Source organism: Ipomoea nil, unplaced genomic scaffold (assembly GCF_001879475.1).
Source record: "Ipomoea nil cultivar Tokyo-kokei standard unplaced genomic scaffold, Asagao_1.1 scaffold1421, whole genome shotgun sequence".
Taxonomy (NCBI): Eukaryota; Viridiplantae; Streptophyta; class Magnoliopsida; order Solanales; family Convolvulaceae; genus Ipomoea; species Ipomoea nil.
This window is the reverse complement of record NW_017617849.1, coordinates 7,713,990-7,729,356: the sequence shown is the minus strand read 5'-3', so window position 1 is coordinate 7,729,356 and position 15,367 is coordinate 7,713,990. Positions and strand designations below refer to the sequence as shown.

Sequence of the window (15,367 nt, the reverse complement as noted above, 5' to 3'; positions counted from 1 at the left end):
GACTAACTTATATAGAGTTACTCACTTATAAAAATGTGCACTACATAAACTTCGACTTATGATCTTAACAAGTAAAATATCTATTTCTCTGTGATATTTACGATTTCCTAGTCGTCTTCGTCGTCATAATATAAAAAAAGGAAAGAAAACTATATTAGGCGCGCGTTTTGGGTTAGTGGCGCGGAAATAACGAAACGGTGTCAAAAGACGGAGTACGTAATATTGTAATCGTACTTCTCAAACGTTTTCTCCCTTAATGCTATATTGTTTTTCTATTGTTTATTGCCCGCCTTAATAGAAAACCCTAAAGATTGAATTACAGAGCGAGCGGGAGAGGGTGCGGGAGGGTGAGCGTTTGCAGAAGATGCCAAAGAAAGATGCTGCGAGGAGAGAGCTGTTGGATCGATGGAGAGGCATCGAAGAGGAAGACGACGACGCCGATGGCGACTTTGGTGCTCATAAGCGCCGTCGTCTTCACCAGCTCAAAGAAGAGTGGTTTGCCGCCTGTTCTCAAGACTTCAATTAATTTCTGAATTCAACATTCATCCACTTCGCAACTTTCCTTGGTTTTTGAGTTGTTTTGTGTTTGAATATTTTTTTTAAAACCTGTATTAATGCAATCTGCTCTGATCATAACGAGAGATACAGAAATGAGATCCTATCCTGCTAAAAATAAATATAAACCTCAATGCCAGTAAGAGAGCACTGAACTTAAACCCAATAATGTGATAGTATGGACTGAGACTAATCGATCGCAACAAACTATAGCTAAAGCTCCCACTCTGTTGCTTTTTGATCAATTACTTTATCTGCCAGTTTGAAGAAAACATCATATAGATGGAAACACTGACAGCTGACCTTTCAGGATGCAAATGCTGCAAGAATTTAGCCAGTGAAATAATGCTGAGACTGGACCAACATTTGTGCACCGGATTGGGTGTTGGTAACATTTTGACAAATTGGAAACTGGAGTTCCTAAGAGGGGCTCTTTCTGGATTCCTGGGGAGAATAAGATTGGAAATTCATTGTTTCTTATTGAATTTGACTATTGCCAATACACACAGCATAACTAATGACTTTGTGTTATTATTAACTTGTAATGTGGCTCCAATGAATGATGAATGGGAGGGAATATACAATTCATTTTCAACTCACTCATGAAGTGAAAAATAGATACTCAACCGAACTTGCTCAAATCTGCCAAATTTTAATGATTTGTTTTAGTTTGAGCTGATTTGCAGTGCAGTGATGCACTTCTTTTTCTGTTAATTAACTTGTAGCATTTTCATATTAAATGCAGGTTTTCTGATGCTTTCAAATTCTTGATCCAATTGCCAAAAGGAGATCATATTTGGTGTTGTTCTTGGGACCTGATGGGACCTTTACTAGAGACATTCTATAATTATTATAAAGATGAGCATCATGATTCTCCTCTAAAGCTTCTATGGAATAGAGTTTCGGAAGAGTTGCGCCATTGCACTCAATGTATTTGCCAATACCATCAAGCCCAAGAGATGTATAACACAGAATATGAGTCAAGTTCGATAGGTCCTCTTCTTGATGTATTGCGCACTCTGGATGAAGAAAGAATAAGTCAGCATCTAAAAGAAATCAATGCAAGAATAGCTCATGGAGATTCTGTTTTGGGGAATGACAATGGTGAAATTGTTAGTGTCATGTTTGAGGTATTGTCAGTTCCTCTTTCTCAATTCTGTACATCATCCCTTCCTACTGAATCATACTAAAACTAAGTTATGCTGCTATTCTATTTGACTTAATACTGTTTATGTTTTGTCACATAATATAGCAACACATTGTTTTGTGAAGAAAGATCTAATTCAGCACAAATTGGAACCATGATCTTTGCAGGGTTATAAGAAGCCTCAAGAGGCATAATGCTTTTTCTCTTCACAGAAAGGCAAAAACTATGAATAACTTTCAAAAGCTCGTAGCATATATATTTATGGGAAGGAATAAAATCTTAACCTGATGGTTACTGAACTTCTTTGCGAACTAGGTAACTAAATTTAAATGAAAGAATGTAAAATAAAATAATGGTGAATTGATAATAAATAATGTGTGGACTGTGGAATCATTAAAATCTACAATGATAAACTATGTCCTAATGTTTGTAGGAATCAATTTTATAAATAAAAAAAGAGTTGGTGACTGGGTTTACCTCACATCATAAGTACCCTTTCAATGGCATCCTATACTCTCACCAACTTACTGAACTTCACTGAGTAGTAAGTTGTTCAAGCCATTTATTCAATCCAATTAGTATTCTATGTAGGAGCGGGAGGGAGAAATATTCTGGAATATTTTTGTTTGATTTTATCATGTTATGAACTGTTTACATTTTGAAATAGATTGTGTTATCATGTTATGCTCATATATATACACAAACACACACATACTAATACATGTCTTTCTCTTTGAGTAACAGGTTTTGATGTTTCCCATCTTGTTAGATGATGATTCTTTAGCAAACGAATTTCAAATATTCATTGAGGCAGTTGATGACTCTCATGAATTGACCCTAGGTGGTCACCAACAATATCCGGTGTGCCTCACTTTTGTTCCCTGGCTTTTGCTTAGTTTGTAACTTTGTAACCTGTTACATGTTTGGCTCATTTTGTTTCTACTTCAACATGTTGCTTTTTAGGGAGTTTATGCATTGCTTTTTTTGAAAAGTCGAAGAGCACGTTCAATTGGTTTCCGATTGGCAGGACAAATGAATAGATTGAGGTATTGTTTTATGGTAATTTTGTAATTTGTATTGTGATTTGTGAAAGTATGTTGCAAGAGTCTCTGACTTTACTCATATTACTACTAGGGTGCTACCTCTCATCACTAGTGCATAGATCTTTGGTCTATTTGTCATCATGGAATTGACCAAGGGACTGGCTGTTTATTATTTACTATGCATGGAGTATTGAACTTTATATTCATGTTTGTGTGTTGTGATCTAGCATATATCTTTGGGCTTTCTTGATGTTGGTATTGTTATGTTAATGTTACATTTCATTAGTGTGCTTTGTTGTTATCATCACCACACAAGTCAATATGCATGCATTATCAACATCTTAATTGGACATTTAAAGTAGACAGACTTCTAGGGTTGTAATGAATAAAAGATATTAGTGTTAGATACTGATAGCTCATTTTACTGATTTAGATATTATGTATAACATTTTTGTCATATATGATATTTCTGAAGCACATACGGTCAAGCTGAACTTATACTGGGTTGTCTCATATATTCAACGGATATGGTTAGTGTTTGAGCTTGGCTGAGGTAAATATATAAGTCATGGTACTATGGTAGAGCATATTATTAGTCACTCTTGAGCTTTGTTTGATGAATGGTTCATATCATTTACACCCTTAAATACTCACTTTGGACCTACACAAATCCCCTGTAATGTTGAACTGTTACTGGGTGATATGATCCTCTCTTCGACTCTTCCAGCCTCATTATATTATTTTGAGCGGCTTTTGCTTTGTCTCATAGTATTCTAAGTGTCATTTCTTAGACTAGGAATCTATTAGAAAATTAGAAAAGGTTAAGACCGTGCTGGCTTACTCGTGTTAGATTAAATATTATCACAAGTATCCCTTGAATGTTTTGATGTATGCACAGATGTCTCCAGGATGTACTTCAAAGTTGGCGAAGTATTTTGAAAAGACCCTTTACATCTGTTGGTTGCCCACTCAGTGATTAATGTTTGCTTAGTTTCTATTCACAGGCAATCAATTGACTTGGATCCATTGCAGCCTTTGCTGAAGAGATACATCAGTTTCTTGGAGACAGAAATCTCCTCACCTCCTCAGACTTCTAGGCCTAGGGTTCATCTGGAACGATTAACTGTATGGCTTGGAATCAAAGCATTGTAGGAAGCAGCTGGTTTTGTTTCTCACCGCATTTAGTATTTATCCTTACTCTCGTTTTCTTGGAATTAATGGTCTTTCTTTTATTTGTGTCTTGAAGGCTTGGATTCTTAGAGCCTCCAGCATTTGAAGAAGGAATTTTAGATCGCTATCCCATTTTCCTGAGTCTTGTTCTCAACCATATTAGTGATGATTCTCCTGAATTTTCTTATGCAGTTAATTGCTTGAGATTGCTTTTTGAAATGCTTGGTATGTTCTTCTTTGTTCCATATTTTCCTTTTCAAGTTACTCAATTACTTCTTATATGCTGATATATTTATAACTGTTTTATTTGAAGGGTATAAGCTTTGGTTGAGGACTACGCTGTCTCCAAGTGTAATGCGGAATACATTGCTGGGTCAGTCTTTCCACACAAGAAATGAAAAGAGCCATAAAGAAATTTTTGATCTTTTCCTGCCTTTTCTGCAGGTATTTCACCATTCTGATATTTCAATTTGAAAGGCTTTATTATTTGGCTCCTCTTTGCATATTAGCATGTAATTGTTAACCTTAAGAGCTCTAGTGTAGTGGCTTTATATGTCCATTATTGCCATTATTTTGACTTGTTTTCTGCTGTCTGCTATATGACCTTACGAGTTTCAAACTTGTATAAATGTCTGCTTCAGTCTCTTGAAGCATTACAAGATGGAGAACATGAAAAGCAACGAAGAAATTTCCTTTATTTTCTCCTACATCAGGTCACTGCGAGCAGCAACTTCAGCATACTAATGAGGAAAAAGGCTTGCCAGGTTGTTGTCTCATCCTGTAAATAAAGTGTGTATTTTTCCAGTGCTTTCCTAGTATTCATTGCAAGCTTGTGATTTTGCAGATAGCTTTTCTCATTGTTCACCGAGGTTACAAGATGAACCCACCAAACCCACCTTATGAATGCGCACATATGTGGTGTGTATTTTATTTAATTATTTTACATGCTATATAGGACTTTGTCCTTTAATATTGATTCTGCATTGTTGCATCAGCATTTCTTTTTCCAAACTGATCTAAGAATCTTTATCTCAACAACTTATAGCAAGACTCATGAACATTGGGATATAAAACCTTAAAATTTATTTCTTTACCTTAAGAAATCATTAGTTGTTGGTGTTTTATATATATTGTTTTTGTCTGTTCACATGAAAGTACTTATTGTCCTACTTCACTATGTAATTGTTTCTTTCATTTTAATAGACCTTAACATTTTAAAGCATGTGTAAAACCTAGCAACTTATATTAGGATACATTATCTTTCTTTTGGTTTAGTCCTTCAGCTATATTATATACATTTTTTCACTTCAATTTTCATTTGTAGGGGACCATCCCTTGTGTCCTCTTTGAAGGATTTGTCACTCCACAGTTCTCTTCGACAGCCAGCCTTTGATCTTATACAAACTATTATTGTGTCTGATGCTTCAGCCATGGTAGCTTCAATTCTGAGCTCCCAGCCGCATGCAAGTAATGAAAGAGGCATGCCTACCAATTCTGATGAAGATGACGATGAAGGGGATTTGTTAGATCATGATATTGAAGAAAAGGATGCCACTTGCTGGAGTGAATTCTGTGTGCAGTCTAAGATGACCTCAAGTTTATATGGCAGTTGGATGTGCATCCCAATGTTATGGTTTGAGGTTTTAGTTGAGATTGATCCTTTAGTCCTCCCAGTGTCAATTGCCAAGGCAGTATTTTGGGCCTTATCTCGCCTTGCTATGGTAGAACCAGAAAATAACTCAGAAAGGTCACTTTCACTTGAAAATTGGTTGAAAACCTGCACTTCAGAAATCTCTCATGCTTTTGGTTGGAAGGTTCCATCTGGCTCCAATGATGGTGGAGATGGAATGGTATCAAAGAATTCTGTTAGTGTCTCAACAGTATGTAAGCCCCTTGTGAAGACATTCAAGAGGTTTGCCATTTAATCCTGTTGTGGCATGCTGTTAATGCTTCATTAACTTCTGATGAAATGAGATGTTTACTCATCTATAATGCTATGGATCATTCAGTTGAATAAAGATTGGGTTCATGATTTTTTACTAAATGTTAATTTCAGATTTAGCGTAGATTATATTTCTAGAATGGAGCGAGGAGAGCTAAGGAAACAGTGGACCTGGGAACCCATGATGGGCAACAGCTTAATACTTCTGCTTGTGGATCCCAATGATGTATTTTTCTCATTCAAGCAATTTTTGAAGTGAACTATTTCCTCTCTGCATAGTACACCCAAATTTAACTTAAGGTTTCACTGACCATCACATTTGTCTGTTTGCTGCAGAATGCCAGGCATGTGGCTAGATGTATTCTTGAACAGGTCTCAGACACACGAGGTTTGACTTGTGGACTGCAGTTTCTCTGCTCTAGTCCATCTTCATTGTCAGCCATCTTTATAGGGTTAAGACATGCTTTGAAAGTGGTAAGATCAAGTTAAGGAATAAGATTTCTCTCTGTGCTCTTGTGACTGCAATAGATATCCTTGGATGCAGCCATGCAGGGTTAGGGTGGGGATTTATTTATTTATTTATATTTTTTACTCTACACAATGTTAACTGCTTTGTATAATCGTATTTTTCCTGTAAGAAAGTAATCTGAGTCCTTTGGATGATCTTATGCAATAATATACTGGTCTGACCCATCATTTGTTTGTTTTGCAGGTTCAGTTGGACAGTGTTCTGTCAGACTTTCAGTCTTTGCATCATTTCTTTTTTGTTTTCTCTAAACTACTTAGAGAAGGGATTTCTTCTGCCAAACCCATGGTTGGAAGTTCATCAGAGATGTCTAATATATCAAACTTCTCTTCGCAAGGTGGATTTTTAAAGCAGCCAGTTTTTGATGAACAACCTGGTAAGGTGATTGGAGAGTCATCAGTTAGCTTTGCCTTGTCAGAGAAATTCAGTTGCCTATTATCAGAAACTGCATGGCTTGCTATTGGGAAGTGTTTATCTGAAGGAAAGGCAAATGTGGACCACAAAGCATCTCAGGTGTGGACTTTGTTATGATTACAAAATATTTAATTTCTTTGCTTTCCGTTTTAGCAACAGGCATTATTTGTTTCATCTTTCCAGATGGTCCTTTGTCTTTGGGTATCCAGAGTAATGAAAAATAATATTTTACTAGTCTTAAGCTTCTTGATGCTCTCAATATGTTTTTTTAAAGGTCTAGAATTGTTTTCAACGATGTGGTTATTGACTTTTGGTGAAAGGCTCTGATCATTGGTTAAATTAACCTAATTCTGCAGTAAAGAATGCACCACAAAGAAGTCCTAAATGCCATATATTCTGGAATAGAAGTTTAAAATTTAGAGTGACATCCTAAACAGAGACTTTCCTTGAGAATGCCACTAAATATGTGATTCTTCCTCTTTTTTTTTTTTCTTTTTTTTTTTCTTCTTCTCTATGAATCAGATGACCTGCATCCGCATACTAGAGATTCTTCCAGTTATTCTTGAAAAGCTTCATGGAAATTTAGCCATGATATTCAACAGTGCTATTGGTTTAAAATGGCTCTGTGATTTGATTGATTGGGGAAAGTCCTCTCTTCCAGTGGTGGTAAGATATTGGAAACAGACATTTATTTCTTTGCTGGGACTGTTAAAAGGATTGTGCAGTGGGATCTCTGCTCTGGCAATTCTGGATATTGAGAAACTTATTTCATGTGGTGAGTTCCAATTTATTTTATCATCCCTAACTTCCATTGTTATTCCTACTTGTGAGTTAGCTCATTAATGCCATCAACTTTTAGCTGAATTTCATATTGATGAATGTTATTCGGTGAATTGCAGATAAAACTCCTATAGAAGAATTAACCGAACAAGTTGCACGCCTTTCAGTATCATTAATGGATAAAGGTTCCTTTGATGTTAAGAAAACAACTGTGAGCTGTGAACATTCTTCTTTCAAAAAATTGTTACCAAGTGGTGATTTCTCAGCTGCAAAGGCACAAGCTTCTTCTGTGGATGTTAAGAAATTGCATGTTTCTGACACAGATGTATTGGCTGGCAAGGAGGGAGGTGATTTAATAGTTCTTTCTGATGATGAGAATGAGTCAGAAACTCCTATGAGCTATGGACATTCTTCTTTCAAAAAACTGTTACCAAGTGGTGATTCCTCAGCTTCAGATGCACAAACTACTTCTGTTTCTGTTAAAAGATTGCTTGTTTCTGATTCAGATGTATTGGTTGGCAAAGAGGGAGCTAATTCTATAGTTCTCTCTGATGATAATAATGAGCCAGAAACTTCTATAAGTAAGGATGTTAATTCTCATTTTGGGTCAAGTCGAACTTTGTTTGATGACAAAGTTGTTTCAACTAATGCTGTTGGACAAGTGGTGTATCCTGGTCCAGTAAAGGGGACTAATTCCAGAATTGATAAGGCCATGAATCCTGTAGTAGCTTCTAAGCCTGGGCTGGAGTCAGACATGGTGGAGGGTGGGACTGCAGCTTCCATCAAGTCAAAGGTTATTCACGAAAAGAGAAAGGATGCTGATACCAAGCTGTCGAGGGAACATAGAAAAGAAAATGATACTTTGATGACCCAGCCTAGTTTTACTTGGAAAGATTCATCTGATGAAAGTATGATTTTCAAAACTAAGGGTCAGAAAGACAATAAAGAGGCAATAGAAACTGGCATTACAGTTTTACAGGAGCTTGTACAAGATAGTGAAAATGATTTGGAGTTTGGTTTTTCCAAATCAGGTAGGCGCCGGCAGACATTAACTATAAAGCCAAGCATTTCTGGTCCTAAACGACAAGTCATTCAACTTGATTTGCCTGTGAAAAACAGATCTAGCCTATTTAGGGTGGATGGCAGAGTGAAAAGGTTTAAATCTGCAAGGCTTGATGACTGGTTTAGGGCAATTTTAGAGTTGGATTTTTTTGCAACAGTGGGGTTATCAGTGACGAGTGAAGAGGACAATCAAAATTTTAACAAATTAAAGCAGGTTCCTGTTTGCTTTGAATCAGCTGAAGAATATATTGAAATTTTCCGGCCATTGTTGTTGGAGGAATTTAAAGCGCAATTGCTTAGTTCATTTCAAGAGGCTACTTCAGTTGAAGAGATGTCTTGTGGCAGCTTGTCTATAATGTCTGTTGAGAGAATTGATGATTTTCATATCATTCGTTGTGTCCGTGATGATTTTGATAATAGTGGATCTAAAAGCTGCTTAGAAAATGATCTTATTTTGCTTACAAGGCAACCACTGCAAAATTCTGCTCCTGATGTTCATATGGTTGGCAAGGTATTTTCGTCCTTTTCTGCTATCATTTGAGTATGTACTTTGTGGCTTTGGGTTTTATGAACTAGGCCCAAAACACCTTTGGCTATTGTTTTTGTTGAAGCATGCATATCTTTTTGTAGGTGGAGAGGTGTGAAAAAGATAATAAAAAAAGATCAAGTATCATTGTTGTCAGGTTGTATCTTCAAAACAAAGCTTCTCATCTCAACAAGGCTAGAAAGCTTCTAGTTGCACGCAGCAAATGGTGCATTAGTCGCTTGATGAGTATTACACCTCAACTAAGGGAATTTCAGGCATTGTCATCAATAAAGGAAATCCCTCTGTTACCTGTAATCTTGAACCCCACCAATCATGGACATAGTGCAATTTGCAGTAATAATCTTAGTAAACTGTCACGACCATTGCATCAAGTCTTTAAAATGGAATACAATGAGAGCCAACAGGAAGCCATCAGTTCTGCTATTGGGCCTTTTGATTTGAAAAAGGATTTTGAATTATCTCTCATACAGGGCCCTCCAGGTATGTTGTTCTTATCTACTTACACTTTCTAGTTTCTTGCTCATCTAATTTTATTTTGTTTTATGAACTTCTGCAACATAAATACTTACCCTTGATATGAACTTTTAACCTCGTTTACGCAAAGGTACTGGAAAGACCAAAACTATTCTGGCCATTGTCAGTGGCTTGCTCTCGTTTTGTAAGATGAAAGACACCAGAACACTGAGTGCTGCTCCAAAGCCCACTAGTCTGTCTAGCAGCACTTCAAGACCACATATTAGTAATGCTGCTGCACTTGCGAGGGCATGGCAGGATGCTGCCTTGGCTAGACAACTGAAAGAGGATGTAGATAAGAACAAAGATTACATGGGAAGCTGCAGTAGAGGACGGATCCTCATCTGTGCACAATCTAATGCTGCAGTTGATGAGTTAGTTTCAAGAATAACCAGGGAAGGGCTTTATAATAGAGATGGAACTATATATAAACCATATCTGGTTAGGGTTGGTAATGCTAAGACAGTTCATTCAAATTCCCTACCATTCTTCATTGACACTCTTGTTGATAACCGTATGGCTGAAGAGAAAATGAATGTGAATGATGCAAAGAATGATACGAGTAAAGACAGAGTGACCCTTCTGCGTTCTAATCTAGAGAAGTTAGCTGATACTATCAGATCATATGAAGCCAAGCGTGCTAACTTAAGAGAAGGAAATTCTGATTCAAAATCTCTGTTTGAAGGTGAGGCTTGTAATGCTGCTGATGGTATGAAGGAATTATCTGGTGCAGAACTTGAAGCAAGGCTGAGAGTATTATATGGAAAAAAGAAAGAAATGTATACAGATCTTGCCGCAATTCAGGGACGAGAGAGGAAAGCTAATGAAGAAACTAAAGCCCTTCGACATAAATTGCGGAAAGCTATCTTAAAAGAAGCTGAAATTGTAGTCACCACTCTGAGTGGATGTGGTGGGGATTTATATGGGGTGTGCTCGGAATCTGTGTCTGGTCAAAGGTTTAGCAGTTCATCAGAGAGTGTTTTGTTTGATGCAGTTGTTGTGGATGAAGCTGCCCAGGTATAAAATACCCCCCCTCCACCACCACCGCACAGACGCACACATTATGTTCAGTCATTCTCTGTTCCTTTAACCATATCTAGCCACTTCATAATTTTCCTGTGTACTACAGGCACTGGAACCTGCTGCTCTGATTCCACTTCAGCTCTTAAAATCAAATGGGACCAGATGTGTGATGGTATGTTGATTGCAATTATCTTTTCACAATTATATAAAGGGTAAGAATCTTTACTGAATGATAGTTTCTGGGCTTGAAGGTCGGAGATCCTAAGCAGCTTCCTGCAACAGTTCTTTCAAATATTGCCAGCAAATATTTTTTCCAGTGTAGCATGTTTGAGCGCTTGCAGAGGGCTGGACATCCTGTGGTCATGCTCACCGAGCAGGTATTAATTGCTCTGCCATTCACTTAAGCATTTTACACTTGACACCTTGCTGGCCTCATCATGGAAAACTGTGTTTGTGTGTCTGTGTGTTTTAGATCATCTTTTTAATTAATACAAATATGTAATTATCAACGAAACTGTATTTTCATGATTTTTTTTGTTCTAATAATTGTACTGTCCTTTAATAATCATGGGCTCAATCAAGAACATATTTATAGGTGACATTAAAATCATTAGAATAGAAAAAGTTAATCATTTGAAGAATGTAACATATTTTTGTTTTTGTTATATTAGGATTTCATACATTTTGGTGGTTCAATAGTTTTTTTTTTTTTGGGTGATTTGCAGTATAGAATGCATCCTGAGATAAGCCGCTTTCCTTCTTTGCACTTCTATAATGGAAAGTTGCTAAATGGCAATTTGATGTCTACCAAATCTGCACCGTTTCATGAAACAAATGGTCTTGGACCCTATGTTTTCTTTGATGTTGTTGATGGCAAGGAGCTCCATGGAAAGAATTCTGGCACCCAGTCACTCTACAATGAGTGTGAAGTCGATGCTGCAGTTGAACTGTTAAAATTTTTCAAGAGGAGGTATATCTTCCTTCTATCTTATATTGCATAGTATTTGCACTCCTTTCATTAAATATTGCTTTTCAATCTTTACTTAGGTATGCATCAGAGTTTGTTGGTGGAAGAATTGGTATCATAACACCTTACAAATGCCAGCTTTCTCTCTTGCGTTCACGATTTTCCAGTGCATTTGGATCTTCTGTCACAGCAGAAATGGAATTTAATACAGTGGATGGTTTTCAAGGTCGAGAAGTAGATATACTTATATTTTCCACAGTAAGGGCAGCTGGAGCATGTTCCACTGACCAGGAATATTCTTCCAAAATTGGATTTGTTGCTGATGTGAGACGGATGAATGTTGCTTTAACTAGGGCAAAACTCTCTTTATGGATCTTTGGTAATGCTAGGACATTGCAGACAAACCGAAGCTGGTCAGCTCTTGTGAAGGATGCAAAAGAAAGAAATGTGATCATATCAGCTAGAAAGCCATACAGTTCTATATTTAAGTCAACTTCAAAAGAAAACCGCACATCAGAAAATCCTGAAACTCATTTGAAAATTCAAACGCATACTGAAATGGTTGATGACATGAATGATGGTTCTGATCAACATAAAAAGACCTTTAATAGTAAGTTTGATAGGAAAAGAAGGCACACTGATATTGGACCTCCCACTAATGTTGCAGCATATAACAGTAAACATGATGCCAAGATAAAGAAGAGAAGAGCAACTGATAATTGTGATTCATTCAAGAAGGATCTTGTGTCGGCAGCAGTTGAGAATAGTGATGTAAGAAATTGCAAGCCTGCAAACTCTACAGTTGGGGAAAATCACGGGGAGACTAGTGAAGGATTGGAGAAAAAGCCTCACAAGAAACAGGTTAACAATGATAAGGCTGATAAACAAGGGGCAAGGTATAGTGATGTGAGAAATTGCAAGCCTTCAGAGTCGGCGGTTGGGGGAAATCAAGTGCAGACTAGTGACAAACAGATTAACAAGGAGAAAGCTGATAAGCAAAGGGATAAGGTCACTGACAAACACAGGAGTTCTTTGGAGGATATGGAAAAAGTGAGGGATAAAGGTCTGAAACATTCGACATCAACTGCATCCAAAAGATATAAAGAACCTTCAGACAATGCAAACCCAAAGGGGACAGATGATAAATATGGCAATGGAGTTAGGACTCAAGTTGAGAAAGCCACAGTTTCAGACAGAAAACAAAAACGGGATGCTGTTGAGGCACTTCTTTCTTCTTCTCTTATATCTTCAAACAAGCCTAAATCTTCAATAAAATCATTGCCTGCAAAAAGAAAATTCTGCAGCAAATACTGAAGGCCCTGGAATTAGACCATCAAAGACAAGAAAAGGTGAGGTTTGTCAAGTTCTTTCGTTGAAGTTCTATGTTAATTTGGACTTACTCCATTCTAAACAAACCCAGTAGGTTTTTGATTAGCTGTTGACCTGTAGTGCTTGCAATGTTCTAAATTATGTATCTGCTTCTGATGTTTTTGTTTTTTACTTTTTTCTTCTGAGAGATTTGTGCTTCAATTTCCAAGTGCATAAGGTATTAAAGACTTGCATGACAATCATCTGCTTCAGGCTTCATTATCTTCTTGTATCTTAAACACGACTAATATCTGTTTCAGGTTTCATTATCATCTTGTATCTTGAAGGACTATATCTATAGACTTCAAATGCATCATGCTTTTTTTTTCCCCCCTTAAATATCCAACTATATTCTAATAAGGAAGTTTGCTTTGAACTTTCAGGGTAGGCCTTCAGCAGAGATCAAGGTTCCTATTATAGTGGTGCTGCTCCAAGGCTCACTGTGATTCATGCACTCTTGCCACTTGGAAAGCATGGTGTGGATGATGAAAAGAGTAGCATTCTGGTTAGAATTCCATACATGCTACCAGAGATTGAAGGTTAAGAGGTTCAGAACATGGTCATAACCAGTCAAGAAGAGCCTTTTTGATCACCAATCGAAGCGAAGACAGCATGATGCAATGCGAGTCACCCCGAGACAACACCTTGTTTTTCTCCTTGGTACACAAGGTAATTTCTTAAAATGTGAATTCCATGGCTGAATATCTATAATCATCTGGGAAAAATGTGTGCTCCCGCCCCCAATTCTTAGATTTTTAGAATTACAAACACCCAAATTGATATTATTGTTGGAAAATTCAGAGAGGGGATATGAATTGAAGGGAAAGGAATGAAGTAACCCCTCCAACCTCCAACCTCCCTTGATGGGTTTTAAGTATTTTAGTGCTAGTGTTAGACCTGATAGGAAATTCTGTCAAATCCGTTTGTGTACACCATGTAAAAGTATTGGTGATGAAAATGCAATGAGTTTTTGATCAGTGCTTGAGCCTTTTGGGGTATTGCATTTTGGGGCTTTAAATAATGGGAGGAGCACCACTGCCTGGGAAATAGAGCTGAAACTAAGACAAATATGAAAAACGACAATGGAGCTTTCTGAAGTACAATACAACTTTGGACACAGTTGCCACCTCGGAGAAGAATGGTACCATCCTTGCTAAACATTGCCAATGTACAGTAGTAGTACACTGAAGGCACACACGGAGCAAGAAAGTTTTTGAGCCAAGTTTTGTTGTTCACCAGTTCTCCTGATTCACTGAAAGCCTTTCTGAGGTAATTATTGGTGCTGCACTTGATTGGATACACATTCTGGTATGTAATGTATATATCTTTAGTTTTTTGGTGCATATAACATCTGAACGTGACCCAAATATAGATTTATCTTTGAAAAAAGGAACGTGTTTTCCAAGATCACCATTCTTCGTATAGTTAATTTGGCCTGCAGATCATTACTGGCATACTTTTGACAGTAAGTCAGTAATGGCTTCTGATTTCGTTGTTTCATATTTGGCTGCCTTTATTTATGGTATATGCTCAATATGCAAAACAGGATCAAACGTGCAGGTCATAGTGTACACACTTGTGTTTGTAGTTTGCAAATTTATTGTTTGTATTGTCCACTTTTAAAATTCTAATTTTTAAACTTTATTTTTGAGTTATACTGGTAAATATCATAAAATGTGTATTTTGTATTTCAAGTTCTCACCTGGACGTGAGTTCATACTTGATCCAACCCCTATTTCGCTAAACTCTTTTTAATCCAAATTTATTTAAAATAGTGATTGAACCTAGATATTCATATCATGTTACTAGGTGAGATGAATCATTGCATATAGACTCACAAATCACTAACAATGATTACATTGAGATGGGAAGAGAATTCAACCAATAGCCACCCTATTAAACACTAATCAACAAAAAGCAGTTGCACAATGGATCGTCGCAACTCGAACGAGCTGTAGTTCTAATAAGATCAAAGAAATAGTTAGGCTTCAACGGAGGCTGGAAGTGGAAGAAGCTTACAACCAAGAATAGTGCTTGTGCTAGAATATTGTCATCTACCACTCACCAGATGTGAATGCCTCAAAAACACGTAATTACTGTGTTTATTTGCGTACTTATCTGATCATCCTTACTGGGATACTCGATACTGTAATCATGTAATGCACGTCTAATCACATGTGACATTCCTGAATTCAATAAACTAGGGGGTGTCTGGTTTAAGACATATCCTCCTGGACTATTTTTAAGGGACTATAATTCCCTTGCTTGCCTTAGGTCTTTTTACGATATATTAAAATATTTAATCTTTAA

At 37.0% G+C, this 15,367-nt stretch overlaps 1 protein-coding gene across 1 annotated transcript; it reads left to right on the top strand.

Moving 5' to 3' along the window:
• Window positions 1-88: 88 nt before the first annotated feature.
• On the top strand, window positions 89-14,465 carry LOC109187727. Its single transcript, XM_019338023.1, has 22 exons — window positions 89-495; window positions 1,301-1,685; window positions 2,447-2,563; window positions 2,666-2,748; window positions 3,750-3,893; window positions 3,992-4,140; window positions 4,229-4,359; window positions 4,557-4,679; window positions 4,760-4,833; window positions 5,240-5,827; window positions 5,972-6,083; window positions 6,194-6,331; window positions 6,570-6,896; window positions 7,320-7,572; window positions 7,697-9,150; window positions 9,270-9,666; window positions 9,791-10,716; window positions 10,829-10,894; window positions 10,974-11,099; window positions 11,448-11,692; window positions 11,770-13,038; window positions 13,441-14,465. The coding sequence occupies exons 1-21, from the start codon at window positions 365-367 to the stop codon at window positions 13,001-13,003; spliced, it is 7,203 nt and encodes a 2,400-aa protein (XP_019193568.1). The 5' UTR covers window positions 89-364; the 3' UTR covers window positions 13,004-13,038; window positions 13,441-14,465.
• Window positions 14,466-15,367: the final 902 nt, after the last annotated feature.

What these genes read in the sequence shown, in the direction of transcription:
- LOC109187727 (XM_019338023.1), top strand. Translation starts at nt 365, where the DNA reads ATGCCAAAGAAAGATGCTGCGAGGAGAGAGCTGTTGGATCGATGGAGA. An exon ending in TGGCTTGGAATCAAAGCATT is followed by an intron (nt 3,894 to 3,991) that starts GTAGGAAGCAGC and finishes TGTGTCTTGAAG; the next exon opens with GCTTGGATTCTTAGAGCCTC. An exon ending in TGAGGAAAAAGGCTTGCCAG is followed by an intron (nt 4,680 to 4,759) that starts GTTGTTGTCTCA and finishes GTGATTTTGCAG; the next exon opens with ATAGCTTTTCTCATTGTTCA.